Source organism: Geotrypetes seraphini, chromosome 4, assembly GCF_902459505.1.
Source record: "Geotrypetes seraphini chromosome 4, aGeoSer1.1, whole genome shotgun sequence".
Lineage (NCBI taxonomy): Eukaryota > Metazoa > Chordata > Amphibia > Gymnophiona > Dermophiidae > Geotrypetes > Geotrypetes seraphini.
The window spans coordinates 71419113-71444978 of NC_047087.1; the positions used below are offsets into that span (position 1 = coordinate 71419113).

The window sequence follows — 25866 nt, forward strand, 5'->3', positions numbered from 1 at the left end:
GGCTGGGGGGGCGGTCGGAGGTTCTTGGGGGGGGCGGTCGTTGGGGGGAGGGGGGTTTGCGTCGAGGGCAGGAGGGCCTAGGATCCCTCCTGCCCGTAATGTAGTGCGAGGTGGGGGTAGGGGGTCGCCGTGGCCAGGAGGGTTTGGGCTCCCTCCTGGCCCGATATTGTCGGGGAGTCGGCGGTCCTTCGGGGTGGGGGTGCGAGCGTCCTTCCGGATGATGAATCGGGCGTCGGGCGGGGTGTGAAATATGTAAAAAAAAATTTGTATACCGCGCTCAGGCATATAACGCGCGAAGGGTATGCGCGGTACGTAAAAACGCGTATAACGCGCGCGTTATATCCGCGAAAATACGGTAGTTATTAACATCCACTTCTTTATGTAGTGCTATTGCACAGAGTGCATTAGCTAAGGATTTCACATGTTACATATGAGTAGTATCTGCTGTTGATCATTTTAAAAAGCAAAATTTCAGAGGGATCTATCACTTTGTTTTGAAAACAATATGAAATGACATTGGATGTGTCACCGAAGTCCAATGTCATTTCAAATGACTGCACAATCCGTACAGAACAGTGCCAGCCTCATTTCTCTTTTCCCAAATGAGTCTGAAATGCTTTCTTCTGAAGCTCAGAGTACTTTGGAACAATCAGATCTGAAACTGAAGCCTAGGGTCCTTCAGTCTCAGTTCAGGAAAAGTTGAGATGGCACTATTGATTTATTGCTGTTCCCCGTTCAAGTAAATTCAGATGGATATGTCAGCAGGACGTGAGCGTGCCTATAAGGCAGCATTCTGCAAAATGTTTCATCACGATTAAAACACTAGAAGACACAGAAGAACAAGGAACATTTTGCAAACATAAGGTGCATTTAATATCAGCCATGACAAGAGTCCATTTCTATACTATCTGTGCTCCATGATTGCATTCTTCTAACAAAGACACTTGAAATCGCATTTCAATATGAACCTTTATTCTGCTCCTTGAAGGCCATTTCTTTTAAGAGAGCAAAGGCATTATTTCTCTAAATACTATCTTCACAATTAAAATGGCAGATAAGTTCTTCTTGTAGTCACTGCAGTCTCGACGGTAACTAATGCATCATATTAGGCGAGGCAAAAAAAAAAAAAAATTATTAACTTGCCATTCGGAAGAAATGATATTTGAAGGTTTTGGTTTCTTTATATTCCCCAATCAACAGTTCTAAGCGGTTCACAACAATAAAAACTGAATCATGTCAGCGAAAAGTACAATTTCGTAATAACACTACTACATACATCGGTCAAAGACAGCATTGGTTAAAATATAGTTCAAAAATATTATTTCATATAGTTCATTAGTTCATATAGCAAGTATCTTTTTTAACGAGGGTAAATAAAAAAGTAAAGGCAAACACATTTAACAGCTTTAATAGAAGTGACTGTGAGCAATTGAACATGTGGGGAGTGTGTGGTGCAGTGGTTAGAACTACAGCCCCAGAACCCTGGGGTTGTGGGTTGAAATTCTGCACTGCTTCTTGTGTCCCTGGGCAAGTCATTTAATCCCCCAGTGCCCTAGGTACATTAGATACAGTGGGAGCCCACCGGGACAGGGAAAAATGCTTGAGTACCTGAATAATTTTTAATCCACATAGAATTGTAAGATATGCGGAATATAAATAATTAAATAAAATAAATATCACTTTTCAACATAGTCTCCATGTAAGACGACATATTTGTTGTGGTGTTGTGATTAGAGCAACAGCCTCATTACCCTGAGGTTGTGGATTCAAAACCCTGTACTGCTCCTTGTGACCCTGGGAAAGTCCCTTAATCCTTCACCGCCCAAGTACATTAGACAGACTGTGAGCCTGCCAAGCCAGGGAAAATTCTGGAGTACCTGATTTGTAACCTTTTTTGAGCTCCTTTGGGAGGATGGGCTAAAAAAATCAAATCAATTCATAAACTAGCTTCTGCATTCCTGCAGAGAAGTTTATCGGCTGCTCCCGAAGCCAGGTGAGCACCGCTTCCTTTACTTCATCATGCTTTGTCTTTTGCTCTCTGGGTCACAGTGATGCACCCATGTCTCATCGCTGGTGACAATTCTCTCCAGAATATTCGGATCTTCTTCATACCGTCTCAGAAACTGGGTCGCAACCTCTACACGCTGTTGCTTATGCAGATCAGTAAGCTGTTTGGGAACCCATCATGCGCAAACTTTCCTGTATCCAAAGTCATCATCCATTATGGCAAATGCAGATCCATAGGTGATATCTAAATTTGCAGCCAATTGAGACACTGTTATCGGTTGGTCTTCTCTAAACAAAGCATCTTCCCTGTCAATGTGCTCTTGTATGCTCAATGATGATGGGTGACCAGAATGACCTTCATCAGTTACACCTTGTTCTTCCCGCTTTAAACCTTTTTACCCACTCATAAACCTATCATTGATTCATGGTGCTATGTCCATACTGAGTCAATATCCATCCGATGGTAAATTTTCACAGGTTTCACTCTCTCTGCCAAAGAAAACGCATTACTGCACATTGTTCTTCAATGGTGCAATCTTGCAATGGAGTGTCCATGTTTCTGACCTTGTGGCTGCCACACAACTAAATGCTGAGTGCTATACTGTGCATGGACGAACTATCCAAAAGTCAATGTACAAGTACATATGTTGCATTTTGCTACCTCTGTTCTGGTTATCGCATAACTTAACAATTGCCTTTAATTTTTGATTACCCTCATACAAAAGCAATGTCTTTCTTTAGGACCGTTCATTTAGAGTTCAGATACTGAGAGAGCCAAGAGTTTTAACAAACTAACTAAACTAAACCTTGGGTTTGTATATCGCATCTTCTCCACAGTCGTAGAGCTCGGCACGGTTTACAGGAGTTGGGATAGAAAAGAACTCCAATGGGATTATAGGAATAAGTAAGAAGAGAGTTTAGAGGGGCTTAATGTACCAGAGAGGGAAGGAAAAGTTACATTTTTGAGAATAGCCAAGTTTTCAGATGCCTATGGAATAGTTGGAGGGAGCTCAGGTTATGAAGCGGGGAGGTAAGATTATTCCAGAGCTCAGTGATTGTGAAGAACATAAGAACATAAGAAGTTGCCTCCACTGGGTCAGACCAGAGGTCCATCTCGCCCAGCGGTCCGCTCCCGCGGCGGCCCATCAGGTCCGCGACCTGTGAAGTGGTCTCTGACCACTTCTATAACCTACCTCAAGTTCTATCTGTACCCCTCTATCCCCTTATCCTCCAGGAACCTATCCAAACCCTCCTTGAACCCCTGTACAGAGTTCTGGCCTATCACATCCTCCGGAAGCGCGTTCCATGTGTCCACCACCCTCTGGGTAAAAAAGAACTTCCTAGCATTTGTTCTAAACCTGTCCCCTTTCAATTTCTCCGAGTGACCCTTAGTGCTTGTGGCTCCCCACAGTTTGAAGAATCTGTCCTTATTCACTTTCTCTATGCCCTTTAGGATTTTGAAGGTTTCTATCATGTCCCCTCTAAGTCTCCTCTTCTCTAGGGAGAACAGCCCCAGCATTTTTAACCTGTCAGCGTATGATAAATTTTCCATACCTTTTATCAGTTTAGTCGCCCTCCTCTGCACTCCCTCGAGTACCACCATGTCCTTCTTGAAGTATGGCGACCAGTATTGAACACAGTACTCCAGGTGCGGGCGCACCATTGCGCGATATAGCGGCATGATGACTTCCTTCGTCCTGGTTGTGATACCCTTTTTGATGATGTCCAGCATTCTGTTTGCTTTCTTTGAGGCTGTCGCACACTGCGCCGATGGTTTCAGTGATGTGTCGACCATCACCCCCAGGTCCCTTTCAAGGTTACTCACCCCTAGCAGTGTTCCCCCCATTTTGTAGCTGAACATCGGGTTCTTTTTCCCTACATGCATGACCTTGCATTTCTGTACGTTAAAACTCATTTGCCACTTTTTTGCCCAGTCTTCCAGTCTCGTTAGGTCCCTTTGCAGGTCTTCACAGTCTTCCGTGTTTCTAACCCTGCTGCAGAGTTTGGTGTCATCAGCAAATTTGATAACCTCACATTTTGTCCCCATCTCCAGATCGTTAATAAATATATTGAACAGTAGAGGTCCCAGCACCGACCCCTGTGGAACTCCGCTCGTGACCCATTGCCAGTCTGAGTATTGGCCTGTTACTCCAACCCTCTGTTTCCTGCCTGCCAACCAGTGTTTGATCCATCGGTAGATATCCCCTTGCACCCCGTGGTTCCACAGCTTTTTAAGTAGTCGTTCGTGAGGTACCTTGTCAAAGGCTTTTTGGAAGTCAAGGTAAATGATGTCTATGGATTCCCCCTTATCCATCTGGCTGTTTATTCCCTCAAAGAAGTACAGCAAGTTCGTGAGGCACGACCTTCCCTTGCAGAAGCCATGCTGGCTCGCTTTCAGTTGTCCATTGTTTTCTATGTGTTCGCAGATTGTGTCCTTTACCATTGCTTCCATCATCTTTCCCGGAACCGAGGTCAAGCTCACAGGCCTGTCACCCCTTGATCCCTTCTTAAAGATGGGCGTGACATTTGCTATTTTCCAGTCCTCTGGGATCTCCCCAGTTTTTAGGGAGAGGTTACATATTTGGCGAAATGTCTCTGCTATTTCGTTTCTCAGTTCTTTTAGTACCCTTGGGTGAATGCCATCCAGGCCTGGTGATTTGTCGCTCTTTAGTCTGTCTATCTGTCTGAGGACATCCTCTTTACTTACCTCTAGTTGTACAAACTTTTCGTCGTGTTCTCCGTTTATAATCACCTCGGGTTCTGGGATATTGGATGTGTCCTCTCTGGTGAAGACTGATGAGAAGAAATTGTTTAACCTGTCAGCTATCTCTTTTTCCTCCTTTATCGCTCCTTTCCTGTCTCCGTCGTCCAGTGGTCCCACTTCCTCTCTGGCTGGTTGTTTCCCTTTCACATACCTGAATAAGGGTTTGAAGTTTCTTGCTTCTCCTGCCAGTCTTTCCTCATATTCTCTCTTTGCTTTCCTGACCTCTCGATGGCATTATTTCTGGTGTCTTTTGTGCTCTTCCTGGTTTTCCTTTGTTGATTCCTTTTTCCATTTCTTGAAGGATGATTTCTTGTCGCTTATCGCCTTTTTAACTGCAGTTGTTATCCATGCTGGGTTTCTAGTTCGATTTTTTTTGCATCCTTTCCTAAACCTTGGGACGCACAGGTCTTGTGCCTCGAGCACTGGGCCTTTAAGCAGTGTCCAGGCTTCCTTTACGGTCTTCACCTTCCCTGAGCTGTTGCTGAGCTTTTTTCCTACCATTTTCCTCATGTCCTTGTAGTTCCTTTTCTGAAGTTGAGTGCTGTCGTTGTGGTTCTTTTCACCTTTGATGTTCCCATGTTTAATTTGTACTGGATCATGTTGTGATCGCTGTTCCCTAATGGTGCTAGTACCACCACTTCCTTTGCGGGTCCCTCTAGCCCGTTGAGGATTAGGTCTAGAGTGGCTTCCCCTCGCATTGGTTCCGTGACCAGCTGCTCCATGAAACAGTCCCTTATCGCCTCTAGGAATTTAGTTTCTCTCGTGCAATTTGAGTGCCCAATGTCCCAGTCTATTTCTGGGTAGTTGAAGTCCCCCATAACCACCACCCTTCCATATTTGCACACCTGCCTCAGTTCGGCCTCCAGGTCCAGGTCGTTTGCTTCTGGCTGTCCTGGTGGGCGATAGTACAGTCCCAATTTGATGTCAGCTCCTTCCCCTCCTGTCAGCTTAACCCATAGTGACTCCAGACTCTCTGCCCTTATTGTTGTTTCTGTTCTGGATGAAGGAATGGAGTCCTTTATATACAGTGCTATTCCTCCTCCCTTCTTGTGTGCCCTGTCCCTCCTGTAGAGTTTGTACCCTGGCAGGGCCACATCCCATTTGTTGTCCTCTGACCACCATGTCTCTGTGATTCCTATTATGTCTAGGTCCTTATTTCTGGCTATAACTTCTAACTCCCCCATTTTAGTCCTTAGGCTCCTAGCATTTGTGTAGAGGCAATTTAAGTCCCAGTTTGTTACCTTTTCTTTTGGATCTACTCTTGATTTGTTGCTCCTTCTGGTCTCCTCACGGGCTGCCTCCTGTGGTGTGTCTATCCCGTCCTCTGCCCGCTTCTTTGATAGCCCTCTGGTTCCGGCTGTTTCCTCCTTGTCTTGCTCTTTAGCTCTAATTGCCTTTCGGGTCCCTGTACTGTATCTTTGGGTTTATGTCCAAAAAGTGTCCATTTTGTCTCTAGTCCACTATTGCCATTTCCTGTTTCAGTATCCTTGCTCAATACTGTGGTCCGATGTGTCGAAGGGGAGGGAAGTCTCTAGTTTTCCAACATGGGATATACCTTTTAATGAGGGGAAGGATAATTTTAATTTTTGGGTGGATCTGGTGGAATTAGGATTTAAGGAATTCCAAGATAGTGGAATAAAAGGAGGAAGGATGCCGTGTAGGATCTTGAAGGTTAGGCAAGCACATTTAAAACTGTATAATGAGATCAGTGCTTGGCTTAAACATATTTGTACAGAGTCCTTTTTGACTTTTCAGAATCATAAATGTGGTATGGATGTGCATTAGTTTGAAATGACATTTACCATGTTGTTTCATGTCATTGATAAATGAGAAGAAAAAAATGTGAAATTTCATATTTTTCAGGTCATTAATAGTGCACAATAGCATACCCTTTCGAAAGAGAATGTACTGTTTCAAAAGGGCATGGACTGTTTGTAAAGAGTATGTGCTCTTCCTGAAAAGCATACTTGTGCATTAACAGCATTACTTCCGTGAAGACATAAATGGGGGGGGGGGGAAACCTGAACAAAGCAAACATTCCCAGAAATGACAAAAATTCTCTGGCTAAATATTCATAAGATATAGAGCGTCTAAGTCAAAGGCTAAAGAGGGTCATTTCTTGGCCCACCTTTGGTTCATTAGTGTGCCTTAAAAAAATCTAGGACCAAAGGTCATTAATGTATGCTAAGGAGGGAGTACGAGGGGGTGCTGAAAAGTTCACAGCCCAACCAAGAAGAAAATGACGTGGATATGGTTCAATCGATGATCTGAAACAATGTCAAAACATAGAATTTTGTTTCTGCAAATTGGCTCTTAATGAAATAGTAATCTTTTCAGCTACAGCGACAAAATAACATTCAAAATTTAGAAAGTTGATTGGTTGGGCTGAGAACTTAAGACAAAAAAAGAAGGTCCAACAGATCTGCAGTCAAAAATGATAAAGGACAAAGAAAAGGACTGCAGAGAAGATGCAGACAAAATTTATTATAAACTAATAAAGAAAAGGCAGCCTTAGCTCTCTGCAGTTGCACATTCTACACCATATACAGATCAGGCATATTTGTTGCATTTGTTTGTTACCACTTTTATATGTGACCCCTGAGGAAGACAGTGCTGGTTGAAACACAGACCTTGTCGGGTCCCATATTGCTATAAGTGGTTTATTTGTACGCAACAATTTGTTTATTAGTTTATAATTAATTTTGCCTGCATCTTGTGCACCTGTCTACAGTCCTTTTCTTTGTCCTTGGGCTGAGAGCTTTTCAGCACCCCCTCATATGTGGCAATGGAAATTTGGCACCAGAAAAAAAAAAACCAGTGCTAAGCTTGATTCTATAAAGAGCATGCAACCTATTAAGAATTGCACATAGCGTCGATTCCTGTTCCTAAATCTAGATGCCAGACGTTTGCCTGATAAGACCTGATGTAAATGCTGGGGCCCAAGATAGGTGTGCTGAGACCTTATTCTATAACTATGCGTGCTACATTTTGGAATGCCCCTGACCAGTAGCGTAGCGAGGGTGAGAGGTGCCCAGGGCGGTGGTGCCCCTTCCCCGCCCTCCTCGCCCTCTCCACTCGCACCCGCTCCTTCCCCGCCCCCTCCTGCTGTGCACGTGCAAGCCCCTTCCCTTCCCCCCCCGTACCTCTTCAACATTCCCAGCGGGAGCAGGAACCCCAGCCTACTGCTCACGCCAGGTTGCAGGTTGGGCTTTCTGCTTGCGCCAGGAATGTTAAAAATGTATTGGGGAAGGGAAGGGTGGTGTGTGCACGGTAATGGGGATGGGGAAGGAGCTAGGGAGGGCAGAGAGGAGGACGGGTGCCAGCGACTCCACCAAGATGGCACCTAGGGTGGACCGCCCCCCCTTACAAAGCCACTGCCCCCAACATACCCATAGCCACATCCCCTTTTATGTTTTGTGCTAGTAGAGCTCAGCGCAAATTTTAATGACTGCCGGTGCAAATTTTAATGACTGCCAATTAGGTTCAATAATTGGTTGTTAGTAGCCAATTATTGATTGATAAGAACATTATATAATTAATTTGCACATGCATCTTGGGCACACACTCAAATTTGGAGGTGCAAATCTGGGCGCCATATATAGAATCTGGAGGTAAGTGTAGCACTATCTATTTTACCCCCACTTTTACAAAACCGCACAAGAGGTTTTAAGCTCTGGCCGGCACGCTGAATGTTGTGCGCTTGCTCCAACGATCATAGAGTTCCTATGAGCATCGGAGCACTGTAGAACATTCAGCGTACCAGCCGGCGCTAAAACCCTCTTTCGCTGTTTTGTAAAAGTGGGGGTTATTTGTATAGGCTGCACAGCACTGAAGACAATCTGATGTCTTTTAGTACACACAAAGTTTTAGTAAACCTGGTCTTCAATTAAGCACACATTAATCTACAAGTAAACACTGTTAAGTTGATTAATGTGCATTAAAAAAATGTTAATGCACATTAAAAAATATATTCTTCAAATGAATGTTTGAATTAAGAGGGAAAATGTTTAAAAATCTTTTTTTTTTTAATTCTTTATTAATTTTCAAAACTACAACAGTGCAATACAACCAATGCAACTCATGGTAATACAATAAAAGCACATTCATCTTTCTCATGTTCATAATTATCCTTTTTCCCCCACCCATCCATCCAAACAATTATCATTCCATATAGCACAAACATATATTATCATAAATATCCTATCTATTCTGAATAATGATATCTTCACACCTATCCCAATTATAAATATGCAAAAATAAATTTATAACATAAACAATCCCTCTCTCCCCCTGCCCTGGATATGTACCATAGTAAAGAAAAATCTTAAACTGAAGGTTTGAGTTAAAGCAAAATCTTGTCTAAAGAGCGGGAAGAAAACTCCAAGTCAAATCCAAAAAATTAACCAAAGCATTTACCCAGCCCGATCAGAGGCAACAATTTCCACCGAACCACCAAAATTAAGCAGGTAGTACTCCTATTCTAAAACAGCAAATATGCACAGAATTGCCTTTTGAGAATACGAGCATAAGTCAGCATCAGTGTGCTAATATTTACACCAAATCTATGGCTGAAATAAGTATTAGCACCTAAATGTGACATTTGCACGGATACTTTACAGTATTCTGTAAGTTACATGTTTAAGGAAAAAAAAACCTCCCCTTTTACAAAGCTGCATTAGGCTTTTTTATTGCAGTATTAGCTCCAACGCTCAGAGGAATTTTATTTATCACCATAGCCGGTGATAAAAAGCGTAACCCAGCTTTGTAAAAGGAGAACATAAGCCATGCCTTTGCTGGGTCAGACCAGAGGTCCATCATGCCCAGCAGTCCGCTCATGGTCAATATTGGCCCACCTATGCCCCGCTCTTGCCCATTCCCTGTGTATACCTCCTTGCATTTATGCACTAAGCTAGGAATAATAGACAAATTGCATTGGTGGGGATGAGATGCTGGACAACAATTCATAAAAGGCAAATAATAAAATGATGTTCCTATTTTCTATTGCAGCTGATTGTGGAGGGCCCTCTGAACTCTGGGCATCAAACAGCACCTTCACTTCTATGAATTACCCAGAGAAGTACCCTAACCAAGCCTTTTGTAAGTCTGAGATCTTAGTTGCATAAACACGAGGATTTCCTGCCACTCCTGTGCAGGCACTACTAACTGTACACATGTTAGAAAGAGAGCTAGTCAACAATACTAAATAGATAGGGTCGCTGAATATTCCTTCTGATCACATTAGCACTATCCAGATAGTCTTAGGGCAGGTTAGCAGCCATATTTAAACCACCAATCAGATAACAAACTGGATAAAGTTATGACAGCATAAAGATTGCCCTAACTTTGGATCCTTTCACTAAGATGCACGAACCAATTTAGCACATGCCAATAGATTGCGCCAAATGATAAGATGCCCATTATATTCCTATGGGTGTCTTATCATTTTGAGCCAGATTCTGTGTAGGATGCCTACATTAAGCGCCACTAGGCACCCTAATCAAGGACACCTAGCAATGCTTAACTTCAGAATCTGTGAACAACTTTTTTTTAATTGGCATGGTAATTGACCACACCATTTTAAGCCAATTAAGAGTTCCATGTGGCACTATTCTGGGGTTTGTTTTGGATTCAGGCCTGATCATGAAGCTGCAAATAGTTAAGACTGTTAAGGCATGTTTTAACCAACTTAATATGTTCTATCACTTGAAATTGTTGTGCAGAGGATGGTTCTGTCTAGTTTAGACTATTATAACGCTCTCTATCTTGGAATTTCGAAAACAAGAGTGAGAGCATTACAATTGGTACAAAATGCCACAGCTAGGCTAGTAATGGGAGTCGACAGGATGGCACATATCACACCAGTTCTAAACTAAACTAAACCTTAAATTTATATACCGCATCATCTCCACGGATGTTGTGGAGCTCGGCACGGTTTACAAGAACTTAAAATATAGGAAGAGAAGGAAAAAAAAGGTTTACATGAACTTATATATAGAAGAGACGAGTAAAGGGGGATAGAATTACATTTTAGTGAAAAGCCAGGTTTTCAGTTGCTTGCGGAATAATTGGAGGGAGTCCAGATTCCGCAGCGGGGTAGTAAGGTCGTTCCAAAGACCTGTGATTCTGAAGAGAAGGGATTTTCCCAGTTTGCCTGCATAGTGAATGTTGGGGGGGGGGGGTCCAGGGAGGGGGGGTTGGGCATGTTAAACCCGATTCTGTAACTGACGTCTGCAACATGGACTTCGGTTACAGAATCGGGTTAACTTTGGGCGGGTTAACTTTGGGCGGGTGTAGGCCTGATTCTGTATAGGACGCCCCGACCTGCATCCTATACAGAATCCGGGCCTTCCTGCCTTTGCTATGCCACTGGACAGACATTTATGTCACTGGGTTTTTTGTCATTTAAAAGTTGGATGCTTCACTTTGGAAAATGGCTATTCATTTTGGACGTTTTCAATACAAAAACATCCATCTCACAGCCGTAATCAAACAGAAAATCTACACAGGGTTTGTTGGGTTTTTTTGGGATTCAACTTCAAAAGTTTTTTTGAAAATGCCCCTCAAAGTGCTTTAGTATGTGATAGTTTATTTGCATGCATTTGATGGGAAATTAGAAATATCATATACAGTACATAGAGAACGTGAACTCGCAGGCCTTGAGCATGCGCAGATGCTCAAGGCCCAGCACAGAAGAGGAGGCCGATCTTCGGGCACCGGTACCAATGCACAGGACATGCCGGTGCCGGTGCCGAGGCCAGATGAAAGTATGAAGCGGGTTCAGGTGGGTCTGGGGGACTTCAGGTCGCGGCGGGGTGTGCCGGATCGCGGGGGAAAGGGTGCCGGATTACGGGGGGCTCTCGTAAATCGAGGCATGCTCGGTTTCCGAGGCGTCGATTTTGCAAATGTTTTGCTCGTCTTGCAAAACACTCGCAAACCGGTGCACTCGTAAACCGAGGTACCACTGTATATAAATATATGTGTATGCCACATAACCCATCTAAAATGATGTCCATTATCATGTTAACATTGTATTTTTATATTTGATGCAAAGTTAAGACAAAATGAAAAAAGTACCCTCATTTTCCATTTTTATCATAAAGTTCAGATTTAGCCAGTGACACCAGTGCTTCTGTTCCCATTTCTGTCCAGGTATATGGTATTTGAACGCAGATGTAGGGAAGAATATTCAGCTTCACTTTCAAGATTTTGATTTAGAAAATATTTATGATGTTGTTGAGATTCGAGATGGCAAAGGAACAGATTCCCTGTTTCTGGGTACGTACTGAGGAAGATTTGCCTCCAATTGCTTTCAGATGTTGTTCCCATGGGTCCAAATTGGCAGAAATGCTTAGAAAATAGATTTTTAATTTCAAATTCTGAATGCTGCAAATATGCTTAATGTTAACTCTCTCTTGCAGGGCTGGATTTTCCAACTGGGGAATCAAACATTCCAAGGTGGCACCTGATTTAAACAAACTGTGGCAAATACACCCCCTCTAAATTTGTTCTCTTAAAGCTGCAGGGACTTGCAGATCAGTAATATAGGAGCAGCTGCCACCTTTTGAGCCCCTATGGTTTTAAGAAGGCTGACTTACAGGAGACCATTGCTGTTGCAGTTTGTTTATATTAGCTGCAAGAAAGGTTTATGCAGGGATGGGGCCGTTGCATGAAACAATGGTATCTGGAGCCTGGAGCAATATCAAAGTTAAGTGGGAAGGGAGAGAGAGTGAGAGCATGAGAAGGAGGGCCTGGAAACAGGATCCACATGCCCTGGCTGAATTCTGATCACAATCCAACTGGCATCAAGTAACAGCCCAAGACTTCCAAAACATTTGGAGGGCAATTCTGTAACAGGGTGCTTACAGTAGCAGAATAGCCAACTTGGGCACCAGCATACCCTTTATAGAATTGATCTAGAGAATTGGTACTTTAATCTCCTCCCATGGCTTATAGTATCACCTTTATGCTGAAGACTTGCAGATCTATCTCTCTACACCTGAAATCTCGATAGGCGAATAATCCCGGGTTTCAACTTGCTTCTCTGACATTGCTACCTGGATGACTCACTGCCATCTAACATTGAACATGGCCAAGACTGAGCTCCTTATCTTTCCACCTAAATCTGTCTCTCTTCTTCCCCTGTTCTCCATATCTGTGAACAACACCCTCATCCTCCCTATCTCATTGGCTCACAAACTTGGGTTAATCTTTCTCATTCTCTTCACATATCCAACAGACTGCCAGAAGCTGACTTTTCTTTCTCTATAATATTGATAAACTTAGACCCTTCCTTTCTGAGTGATCTGGCAAGAATCACCTCTCGCCTAGACTACTGAAAACTGCTTCTCACTGGCCTTCCGCTAAACCATCTCTCTCCACTTCAATCTGTTCAGAACTCTGCTGCATGCCTCATATTCCATCAATGTCGCTTTGCCCACATTATTCCCTCATCAAGTCACTTCATTGGCTTCCTATCCATTTCTGTATACAGTTCAAACTCCTCTCACTGACCTACAATTATATTTGTTCCGCAGCTCCTCAGTATTTTTCCTTTCTCATCTCTCCCTACACTCCCAACCTTCCAGACACTCTGTTCATCAGATAAGTCTCTCTTATCTGTACCCTTCTTTTCTGCAACCAGCTTCAGACTCCATCCCTTCTACCTTGCTGCACCGTATGCCTGGAACAAGCTGCCTGACTCGATACATCAGACTCTATCTCTGGCAGTATTAAAATCCAGATTCAAAGCCCACTTTGTTTATCTTGACTAGAGTGTAAGCTCTTATGCATAGGGACTGTCTCTTCTGTATTTTGATTTACAGTGCTGTATTTGTCTATCAGCACTTTAGAAATAATTAATAGGAGTAGTATAGTTGTAGTAGGATTCTATAGAGGTAACCAGAATTTGTGAGTGGATCTGAGGTCTGCACACAACTTAATAAGGAAATGGTCACCAATTAGATTTACTTGCTGCTAATGTATGCTCAATTCCAGATCTCTATTTCATAACTTGATACCTAACTTTTCCTGTGTGCAACCAAAAAGGAGACATGGCCATGGGAGGGGTATGGGCAGATCATGGGTATTCCCAAAAGTTAGGCATCAATTTATGAAATGGGAGCAATTTGTGCCTACTTTAAGCACTGGATTTATACCTGTTTCTATCAGGCTTATGTCTGGTGCTTAAAGTTAAGCATGACCTGTGCACTTTGCCAGTATTAAGTAAAGGTTGGGCACCCTTTATAGAATAGAGGTTCAGCATGGATCTTTTCAGCACCTAACTGAATAGCCCTCTAAGTGCTATTCTATAAGAGAGCACATAAGTGCTATAACATGTAATTAAAATAAGGCATAAACAAGGGTGGACATAGGCAAGGGCAAGAGCAGTTTATAGTCATGTTTCCTACTTATGCATGCACCTAGAGAATACTTAACATTGACTCTCATACCTTGACCACCTTTCAGCATATTCATCTTTTCTTCATCTTCCATTAAATAATTCCAAATACTTCTCTAATGCAAGATACGAGTATTTGGCTGCAGCTTTATTCAGTTACAACTTTATTAAATTTAACATTCTAAATCATTAAACACAGCTTATTGATTCATACAATACATTAAGCTCCCCTAGAGTGGCAGAACAATTCACTGGAACTATTTGGTGTCGAATAGCTTCCAAATTTGTAAGATATTTTCCCTCGTGACCTGCTCTTGCTACACCTCCACTCATAGTGGTACCAACCATGAATACATATTACAACTAATCATATTACCTCAGTTATAATTTTAGCCAGCTCTAAAGGAAATAAGCACCTTTTGACCTCCCATCTACATCAGCTGTGACTGATCACCCCACCACCACCACCAGCAAAACACTCCCAAGACTACCCTTGAGAGGAAGGTTTCACTGCCCAACCCAACCAACTGAACAACTCAAACAAACAAAATTCTTCATGCATTGACCTCCCTTTCCTGACCCAAATATCCCTCAACTATGTCTCTAGCCCACCAAATTCTGCTCCCTTATTCCTCCCTCCTTGTTTTTCTTTCCAGCCATTCCCCACCTTACCTACCATCCAATCACATTCCTAAACCTTTATTGCTGCCTCATCCTCAAGCCTGCCCTCAAACCCTTTCTGGCATTTTTTTTTCATAATTTTCTTATCAACCCCACCCCATAAGAACATAAGAATTGCCACTGCTGGGTCAGACTGGTAGTCAATTGTGCCCAGCAGTCCGCTCATGCGGCGGCCCTCTGGTCAAAGACCAGCGCCCTAACTGAGACTAGCCCTACCTGCGTACGTTCTGATTCAGCTAACTTGTTTAACTTTGTCTTGAATTCCTGGAGGGTGTTTTCCCCTATGACAGACTCCGGAAGAGCGTTCCAGTTTTCTAACACTCTCTGGGTGAAAAAGAACTTCCTTACATTTGTACGGAATCTATCCCCTTTCAATTTTAGAGAGTGCCCTCTCGTTCTCCCTACCTTGGAGAGGGTGAACAACCTGTCCTTATCTACCAAGTCTATTCCCTTCACTACCTTGAATGTTTCGATCATTTCCCCTCTCAATCTCCTCTGTTTGAGGGAGAAGAAGCCCAGTTTCTCTAATCTTTCGCTGTACGGCAACTCTTCCAGTCCCTTAACCATCTTAGTTGCTCTTCTCTGGACCCTTTCGAGTAGTACCGTGTCCTTCTTCATGTACGGCGCCAGTGCTGGACGCAGTACTCCAGGTGAGGGCACACCATAGCCCGGTACAATATTTAACTCTACCCCATCCCAATTTTTAAATCTATCCCATCCCAATTTTTTACTCTACCCCATCCCAATTTTTAACTTTACCCCAATTTTTAACTCTACCCCATCCCTTATGTGGCCTCATCATGACCTGTGTTAATGGCCACACAGCTTATTCTGGGTAGCTCCAGTAAGTTTTGCATATAGCAACATGCACACAGGTGTGCCAGCTTATAACAGTCTTATATCTGGCATTAGTGAGTGTGCACAAATGTAGCCCCATTGTGCCCTACTTATGCTAGTAGTCTATAATGGAATCTTAGCATCAAGATGCTGTTATGGAATTGGTGCTAGGCACATGGCATTGAGGTGCGTAATTTGAAGTTCCAAGTTATAGCATTGCCCCCATTGATTGCAAAATATGGTAATACTGTATATGCATATATATAAATTATCTAGGTACAGAACATGAAAATATAAGATCTGTTACTTTTTCAGTAACAGGTCCCAAATTCTGGAATTCTTTGCCTTTATCAGTTAGATTATTGAACACTAGATAAGTTCAAAAACAACCTTAAAACCTTCTTATTTGATGTAAGATAAATATTAAGATTCATACTGAGGGTCAAACTGGTACAGTTTGAGCACTGCAAAAACATAAAACTACCACATTGTATTTTAGATTGTAAGCCACCCAGAAGGACTGTAGCGTGCGTAAGTCACCAAGTCCATGACTCTCACACAGCAACAGAAATTAAAGCGCTGAGGGGATAGAGGCACAGGTTGGATTGGTTGTGCCTCATTCTGCACAAGCCTTTTAAGTCTGTTTTAGCATGCTTCAAAAATGTGAACAAAACAAAGAGATCACCAAAACATTCCACAGAAGAGAGGAGAAACCAAAGAGAAAAAAAACTGTGGAACCGATGTTCTTGATCTAAAGGTCTTTAATGACAAATGTTCTTCTTAAATAAAAGTGATGCAGACAATGTAAAGTCAATCCATATAACACACAGCAGAAATAGTGATGTGGATTGACTTTACATTGTCTGCATCGCTTTTATCTGAGAATAACATTTGTCATTAAAGACCTTTAGATCAAAAATGTGAAGAGCACTATTAGTTTTGATGAGTCTATGAAACACAGGAGCTGTCCAGCCCCCAGTGCTGAAAAGCAGTGAAATGCTCTTTAATAACCCTGAGGTTTATTGGTCTCCCTTGCACTTTTTCTTTTCTTATTTTTACTGCAGATATATTGCCTCCGGATAGTTGTTTGCAAGTTAGAGTTAATCACAAATAGTTTTTGCTTAGGCTTTACTGCGTGCTTTGCATTCACGAACATAACTTCACCCTGTTATGATTATGATGAAGCTTTATTTGCTCTCTGGAAAGGATCTGCAGCCACAGGATCTTTGTTCAGGTTTAAATTTCAGAAAGTTGTCAGGTAAGACATTAATTTTAAGATGAGCATAATAAGTTGTTAGTTCAAAAAGCACATTTTTTTTAGTAAACTCTTTTATTGTGAGGTCAGTATAAACAAAGATCAACAAATAAATTGCCAGTGGTACCTTTTATTAGATTAACTTAATACACACTTGGCTGCACATACTGTAGCAGGACATTATTATCCACTTCCATCCTAGATGAGATCATTTCCAAGTGCTAGCCTGACCTCATGTGCAGCTTTCTTCAAATTAGTCCCTTATTTTCTAACCTCTGTTACACTCTCTCGTCTATCTACTGTATATACTGTACTCGTTTGCTTACATCCTATGCTGTCTATTAAAATGTTTTATTGCGCATTGTGTTGACATTGTAACGATCAACAATTTAATAAATGAACTATTACTATAAGGTCTCCTTTTACAAAGGTGCGCTAGCGTCTTTAGTGCACACATCAGATTAGCGCTATAGCGCGCGCTACCTGAAAAACCATCGCCTGCTCAAGAGGAGGTGGTAGCGGCTAGCACGCACGGCATTTTAGCGTGTGCTAAGCACACGCTAAAACCACTAGCGCACCTTTGTAAAAGGAGCCCTAAATATATCAATAATCAAATAGCAATAGAGTAGTACAAGGCAGCTATGACAAAAGGACCTCTGCACTCAATAACAGAAACAAAAATTGTGGAGAAAAAGAGACCTCAGAAAATTGTCACCCCTTATTTTCAGTGCAATATTTGTTCTGCATGAGGGCTAGCACAGTCATTGGTCTCTAAAAAAATTCCATTAAAAAACTCCTTAATGTTTCAGTTCTTTACTATAAACAATCATTACAAATTATTTCATTACAGTGTGGTAAGGTACTTATCTTCATAGTTGCCTGGGAAGGTTCCACAGCCAATGGTAAGTAAATATTTTCCACTGTTGATTTTCCAAGTCTCAAACTTTTTTTTAACAAGAGAAATTACTTCTACCAGACCCGACAGCGGCCCTGTTTCACATCCAGCTATATCAAGGGCACTGACTACAGCTTCTCACAAGCATAGCGACAATCAGCTCAGAAAGCAAAAATATGTCCTATTGCCGGTGAGTCTACAATGGGACATATTTTTGCTTTTTGAGCTGATTGTGAAAATTTTCTGAGGTCTCCTTTTCGCCACATGTTTTTTTCTGTTATTGAATGCAGAGGTCCTTTTGTCATAGCTGCCTTGTACTACTATATTGCTATTTGATTATTGACATTATAATAAAACATACTATGGGCACGCACTGGATTAGCACGTGATAGCTGGAAATCTACCGCCTGCTCAAAAGAAGGCGGTAGCAGCTAGCTTACGGGGTAATTTAACGTGCGCTATTCTGCGCGTTAAGGCCCTAGTGCAGTTTTGTAAAAGGAGCCCCATGTCTTACTTTGTATTGTAATCTGAATATTTTTTCACTGCTATAATTGTCTATTGCTTATATTTGACTTATTTTTGCTGTACACCGCCTTGAGTAAACTCCTTTAAAAAGAGTATATAAATCCTAATTAATAAATAATAAATAAATATATTCACAACCAGATTTCAAGAGTTTTGGCCAGGTACTAGTGTGACCTGGATTGGCCACCATGAGAACGGACTACTGGGCTTGATTGGCCATTGGTCTGACCCAGTAAGGCTATTCATATGTTCTTATGGGTTACAGTTGTTGAAAGTTGGTCACAAATCTATTAATTTAGTCCAATGCAAAGGTCACATATATAACTTGCATGTTGTCCTTTATTTCTATCAAAGTGGCCTAACACAGCAATCACAATTGTTTAATGTAGAAGGTGTACTATTATTCTGATAACACTATTTGTCCTTATATACAGCTGTTTATACAGGGAGAGGTCAGGTACCAGATGTGTTTTCTACAACCAATCATATGACGGTGTACTTCATTACTGACACGGCAGGAACCAGAGGTGGATTTGTGGCTAATTTTACTACTGGATACCATCTTGGCATGCCAGGTACATATGCTGTTCTAAGGCCAATATTGAATTTTAGTACATTTCATAAAAAGCAAAATTGCCTTTGATCATGGTTTAAATATAGTGATGCTGTTTATATCAATGCAATTCCTGAAAATAACCAGTTTTTTTCTTGTTTTCTGATCCGCCTAGAACTGATAGACTTTGGTGGACTATAAATCAATTAATGTAAATTTAATCTTCAGTTTTTAAAAATTAACATCCAGCCACAGCACATTCAATCCAAAGTATCTTAGAGTACTGGACATGTCATATTGCACCACTGGAATCCGATATCACACATGTGAACCTATAGTATGACTATGAATGGGTTGTCAATATGATGAAGATCTTGTCCTTTTTCAAAGGCCAACATCAGTTCTGAGTAAAAGGAAGAGGTTATGTTTAAAAAAACTAGAATTAATAATCTTAATAAATGCACCAAAATTGTTACCTATCACATAATGGAATAATTGATCCTTCTGAGATATTTAAGGTAGCACTTGAGACACGCTATTAGTCATTGCAAATTAATATCATAGTTTCACTTTCCCAACTTCTTCCTACAAGTTTATATGTTTGGTGCAATCAAATTAAGCTTTTTTTGTGTGCTGCTTCAGTTATACTGCACTTATAATGTAGCTTAGGAAAATCAAGTGCATTATTTTAGATTTATATATTATAACCGATTATGCTTGGTAATGATGTATGAAAAAGAAAAGTGCTAATCTGATTTTCTTGTATTGGTGCTGCTGAGTCATGAAAAACTTGTTTAGAAGAGCACAGTGTAGATGTATGCTCATATTACATCAGCTCAAAGCTCACAATTTTGATTTGTCTAGAAGCTGCAGTCCTGCAGAGGCAAGAAGTTCATTCATTCAACTGCAGTCAGCACCTATGGCATTGCATGCAGTACTTAAGTAATGATACACTTTGTCAGCTGTTCCCCATTTAAAGTAATTCCAGATTAACTTTTACAAGAAAGCTCTCTATTTTTAGGAAAATTATTGGTACATACAGATAAGAAATTAAAGTCTTTGAAGCACATTCTTGCATTTCACTATTTACCTAAGGATTTATTTGTAATGATTGAGATCATATCTTTAATTTGTAGCTCCAGGCAAGTTATATTCGGTTACAATCAGTAGGTCTTTTTCCCAGCAGGCTTGCAATCTAAGAGGTCATTATTCAGCCTGCGGTGGGGAGCGATTTTTTTTTAAGCCGCTTACAGCAGTAGTCTGAATCAAGCCTGGATATTCAATGTGAACCAATATCCAGAAGCCATGTACCAGCCAGTATTCTTAATGGTGTGCGATTAGCTTGGTTGATAAATTTAGGATAGCCTTTTTGATGTCCTAACTTTAGCCACTAGTAGACTGAATATCACCTCTTACTGGTGGTTAAATGCTGGCTGCACCCAAGCTCCATTCCAGACCACTCTGACACTACACCAGACCGTGCCTGGGAGGTCACACACAATATTCAGTGGCTTTATTCACTTAAGTGCCACTGAATAATGCTGGATGGCCAACTCAACAGGATTAACCTGGGCAGGAGCCACTTTTTACCACCGTTTGATAAAAGGACCCTTGTATAAGTTATGTAGTTAGTGCTGAGGCAGAATTGTGTTATTAATAGGAGTATAGGCAGCCTAATAAGCAAATCAGCATTCTCAGGCCATCATGTATTAAAGATGCCGGCAACTAGTAAGTAATTTTCACATTCCCTTGTTTAAGATCTGTGGTGATCCATGGCACACCCTCTGGTATCTCCTCAAGTACTGCTGTCCTGTCAAAAAAGTTAGCCCCATGCAACCAAAATCCCCACCCTCAACCCACCCTAAGCTAGTCCAGACACAAGCAATTCTCAAGCTTTATTTACACCATTTTCCAATGTGGTACCAGTTCAACAAAACTGCTATTTTGCCCCTCAGCTGTGGGTCAAAGTAATGGTTATGGTCAATCAGCACCATTTTGGAAAATGGCACTGGCAGGGCAAAAGTTATTGAGGATCACTTCTGACTCTTTTAGATATAGGACAAGAAGTCCATTTTTACAGGTGGATAGGCTGGTACTAAAGGAGCTATGAACCGCTAAGAATTTTAACAAAACAGGGTAGATATCACTTAAGTGCCCATTTAAAATAGAGTGACCCAAGATGGAGGGCCACCTTGTCACCCTGTCGGGATTGGGGGCATATGAAGTTCCCAGCCAAGGAAACACAAAGCTAATTACTACAGTACCTCAGGTAAGCAAATCCTGTGGTAATTTTTCAGTGATAAAATCATATAGGGATGTGTTATTTTAGTGCAACTTAGTACATTAGTTTCTAAGAAGTTGATATTCAAAACCATTTAGCCAGGTAGGAAAAGCTCCTAACCAGTTAAATATCCAGTGATATTCAGCTAAACTTATCTAGATAGAGCTCCTGAACATCCCTCTAACCTCAAAAATGGGAACTGGCTATTTTGTGAGAGGTCTGGGTGCAGTCAGCAATCATCTGGTTAAGTGCAGATATTGAGCCCTTAACTGGATAAGGTAACTGGACAAATGAGACTGCATAAAAAGCAGTTCTATCTTTGTTTGGCTTAACTTATCCACTTAAGAGCAGAATATTGGTCTTTACCCTGATATGTGGATATTCAGTGTTGGTGCCCAGACATGGCTCGGCATCGAATTTCTGAGTATAAAGTTGGAGGCAGTGAGAAAAATCACTACCTGTTTCTTGCTGAATATTTACTTCTAAGTTTGTACTTGAGTTGATAATTTGAATTGGCTATGGTCAGAAAAAAAGCTCTGGGAAAGAAGTAGACTTTAACTTCTAGCTTCTCTGACACTGGCATATTCCTTCTCCACTCCACACTTAACTTGTAAATCTTCTGAGGGAGGAAGCTGTCAAAACCTGGAGTGTGCCTTTGCATTCTAAATATAATTTGGGTTGATCATTCTATTCACGCAGACTTCATTCTAGAAATGAAATGGTAGCCAGGATTACTGATGGCAGAAGAGGGAAACCAGAAGGCAATCACATAAAAAATCTTTCACCCCCCCACACCCCCCCCCCCCCACACACAAAAAAAAAAAAAAAAAAAACTATCTGAAACTAGTTGCATTACAATCCATAAATATTCAGATGGGAGAAAAGACCTCAGAAGCCATTACAGAGATTAAGAATGAAATATTTCAGCAAATTAGTCTTAATGTTTCTGTCACGGGTCATTAAAAAAACTCCCAGAACCATTGCTCCACCAAACTCCACCCATGTGAATGCCCATTTGCAAAGGGCCCACCTTCTCATCTTGATCACACATATAGGTAAGTTACTATATAGACTAGACCAGTGGTTCTTAAACCTGTCCTGGGGTTGACCAGTTTTCAAGATATCCCTAATGAATATGTATGCGTGAGATTTGCCTATAAAGTAGGTAGTAGGCATGCAAATGCAAGATGAATTGGGAGGGGACTAAGGTTCTGATTGGCTTTGGTCCTTAGGCCCCTCCCAGTGCATCACAAGAGAGAATACTATCTCTATTTTGAAGAGACTGCCCTATTGGCAAGAGGGAGTGGACATCCCTTTTGCCAATGTTTCGTCCAAAGGTACAAGGGGTATGTGGAGGGGTATGAGGGATGTTGGAGGGGTGTTGGGTTGGCCTCTGCGAAGACGGGTTACTGGGATAGATGGACCATTGGTCTGATCAGGTAAGGCTATTCTTATGGTCTTATATCAGGGGGTATGAAGGTATATCAGGGGATGTGTCGGGTATTAGGCTCTGCAAGAGGGGGCTCTCCTTAGAGAGGGCTGGGAAAACAGTGGATGGGAGGGAGGGATCTCCCTGCCAGTTCAGCTGATCGCAGCAAGAGAATCCCCGATCAGCTGAGCTGGCAGGATTCCCCAAAGCTGTGGTTTCAGGGAGTACTGTTGGTTCAGCTGATTGGAGATTTCCCTATAGCGATCAGCTGATTGCAAGTTGTGTACTATTTTTGGGTTGACCCGGCAAAGATAGGCACCAGAAATGTAGGCCAGGGCTTTCTGGGCCTACATTTCTGTTGCCTATCTTTGCGTGAATCACACCTACATAGTTGCTTTAAGATGCCTAACACCACTTCTGGCATTGGCTATACCTACTGTGGTGTTCAGCAGCCTAAAGCACCCACATAGGCACAATTCTGGTGCCTTTTATGTAGACACAACAATGGAGTCATGAGGATAAGATGTCAAGTAATCAGCCAAGCGTATACTGTTCTGGAGTCACCTTATTGATAAATTTGCTATAAAAGTTTATAGACTATAAGCTTTTATAGCAAATTTATCAATAAAGTGACTCCAGAACAGTATACCCGTGGCTGATTACTTGATATCTTATCCTCCCGACTACATTGTTGTGTGTGCTTCCCTCGTTGAGGCCTCCCTTTGGCTTCCTCTTCAGTGTTTTTTATGTAGACATCAGTAGGTGCTTAATTTTACTGCCATTTAAAATGGAGTTTCTCAATTAACAGGTGCCGGTAGGGCACCAACCAGTGCCTAAGTTTCAGCGCCATTTATAGAATATCCTCCTAAATGCTACAATGCTGCTCTGACCCTAATAGAATTCCTATGAGCATCAGAGCAGTGTTGAAACATTTAATGCCCTGGGCCACGGTAGAAACCTCTACTGCAGCTTAATAAAAGGGGGGGGGGGTTAAGGAACGATGTGGACAATTTTTTCATCATAGAATAAGTGCCCAAAAAACACACCTATATTTAAGTTGTGAACACTTATACCAGCCATAGCGTTGGTGCAAATGTTTATGCCTAGATTGCAAAAGAATACAGGTTAAGAATTTATCTTCTGCACATGTAATCATGCACCCCCCACCTATCCTCCTCCCAAACTCCACTCATGTAGATGTCTACATCAAAGTGTGCAACATTTTCAACTGAGCATGTACTTCGAGAATACTGCTTAGGCAGAAACTATTCAAGTATGCACATATGTTAACATATGTGAATGTAACTGACTATTACACATTTATGTCACTTATAATGAAGTGGCTCCTTACACAATTATCCTCTTTGTTTCTTAATTGCTGGCAGACTGTTACAACCTGCCTCTGTCTGTGCTTTTGGGTAACTGTTTAAAATAATTTCCTTTTAGTCTATTTTATCTCAAACACCGTACTAGGCCAACAATGAAACTAAGAAGTCTCACTGGCTCACTTGCAGAGACGAAGACTAAATTTCTCAAGAGCCTACAGTCAACTACCAGAGCTAGTCATGGTTGTTAAACCGTTACTAGGGCTATCATCGATGATAGCCCTAGTAACGGTTTAACAACCATGACTAGCTCTGGTAGTTGACTGTAGGCTATTGAGAAATTTAGTCTTCGTCTCTACAAGTGAGCCAGTGAGACTTCTTAGTTTCATTGTTGGCCTAGTACGGTGTTTGAGTACGGTCACTACTACTTTTGAGTGAGAGTGTATAGTCTATTTTATCTGTCTATTTATTCCATCCCATATTCCATGTTATAATACTATATGTGCAGTATTGTTATTTTAATATTTATTATTGCTATTGTTTATGGCCTATTGCTGGGTTATGTTTGCTGTATATTAGCTTGGGTAGATTTCTTTAAAAAGATAGTAAATAAATAAATAGCCAATTGCTTAAAATAGATAATTCATCAACTTCATCCACTTTTTCATGAACTAAATAAGATTTCTGCTTGTATCACAGAGCCTTGCACACAGGAGGACTTTCAATGTGGTAGCGGGGAATGTGTAGCATTTGTGAATCAGTGTGATGGACACAAGCACTGCAGAGATGGCTCAGATGAAGCAGAATGTGGTAAGGAATGACAATTGCACCAAGAGACACAGATAGAACAAAACACTGAAGTGCATGTCCTGTTCAGCACTTAAGCCTTATCACCGATACAGATTGTCAAGAAATGAAAGAAACTTAAACACCAAATTTTGTCCTTTTAAATCTTAGAAATACCATTGGGCTCTTTTCTTGTTCCTAAGCATAATCAGAAGTTCTTGATTATTTTAAGAACACAGATTCACAAAATCAAAATATAGAAGCAAACGTGAATAGCACAGATCTACTCTGTGGGTGAAACTGATTATTGGCACAGTCAACCTAAATAACATGATAAGTACCTGATTAGATTTTTGGTCATTACTTAAGTCAATTTAATTGCTTTGTAAACTGCTTTGAATCCTTTGGGAGATTTAGCGGTATATAAGACACCGCATTAAGGGGTCCTTTTACTAAGGTGCGCTAGTTCATCTTAGCATGTGCTAAATGCTAACATATGGCAATGCGTCCATAGGAAATAATGGACACGTTATTACATGTTAGCATTTAGCACATGCTAAGACGCACTAGCGCGCCTTAGTAAAAGGACCCCTAAATTAAATTAAATAAGCAAAGAGACCTCCCTGATACACATTACATATAAGAGAATCTCTCATCCATATTTGTTGGCCATTAACTTTTTTTATAGTTGTGGATACTACAGATCCACACATGTATCCAGGAGGACCTGGCTGAACATGCCTGGTGCTCAGATGAGAAAAGCAGAGATGAAAGTACTGTCGATAGCATGTGTTACAGATAGGTAGATACTACAGAGAGTTGCAGTTGTTTAGGGGATTTGAATTCAATTCCAGGATTCTTGAATGAACTCAGTAATATAACCTCTATAGCATATTTTCTCTGAGAAGTGATTATTCTTAATTATTTGGTTTTATTTATATGTCACCTAACAATTGCTGACTTTTACAAAGCTGCGGTAGAGGTTTCTTATTTATTAATCTTTAGAGTAGAATAACACAGCAATGACATTAATTTATCATGAATGTAAAGTAAAATTATTTTTTCTACCTTTGTGGTCTGGTCATTTAATTTTTCTTATTGTATTAATTCCAGTCTCTGGTTTTTGCTTTC

The 25866-nt window shown here is 41.2% G+C and overlaps 1 protein-coding gene across 1 annotated transcript in view; it reads left to right on the top strand.

Moving 5' to 3' along the window:
- Positions 1 to 25866, top strand: part of TMPRSS15 (transmembrane serine protease 15) — a 306859-nt gene that overhangs the window by 227551 nt on the left and 53442 nt on the right. The window contains exons 18-21 of the mRNA XM_033942905.1: positions 9779 to 9868; positions 11921 to 12046; positions 18796 to 18936; positions 24649 to 24759. Of these exons, the coding sequence (XP_033798796.1) occupies positions 9779 to 9868; positions 11921 to 12046; positions 18796 to 18936; positions 24649 to 24759 (468 nt within the window). The remainder of the gene's footprint in view (positions 1 to 9778; positions 9869 to 11920; positions 12047 to 18795; positions 18937 to 24648; positions 24760 to 25866) is intronic.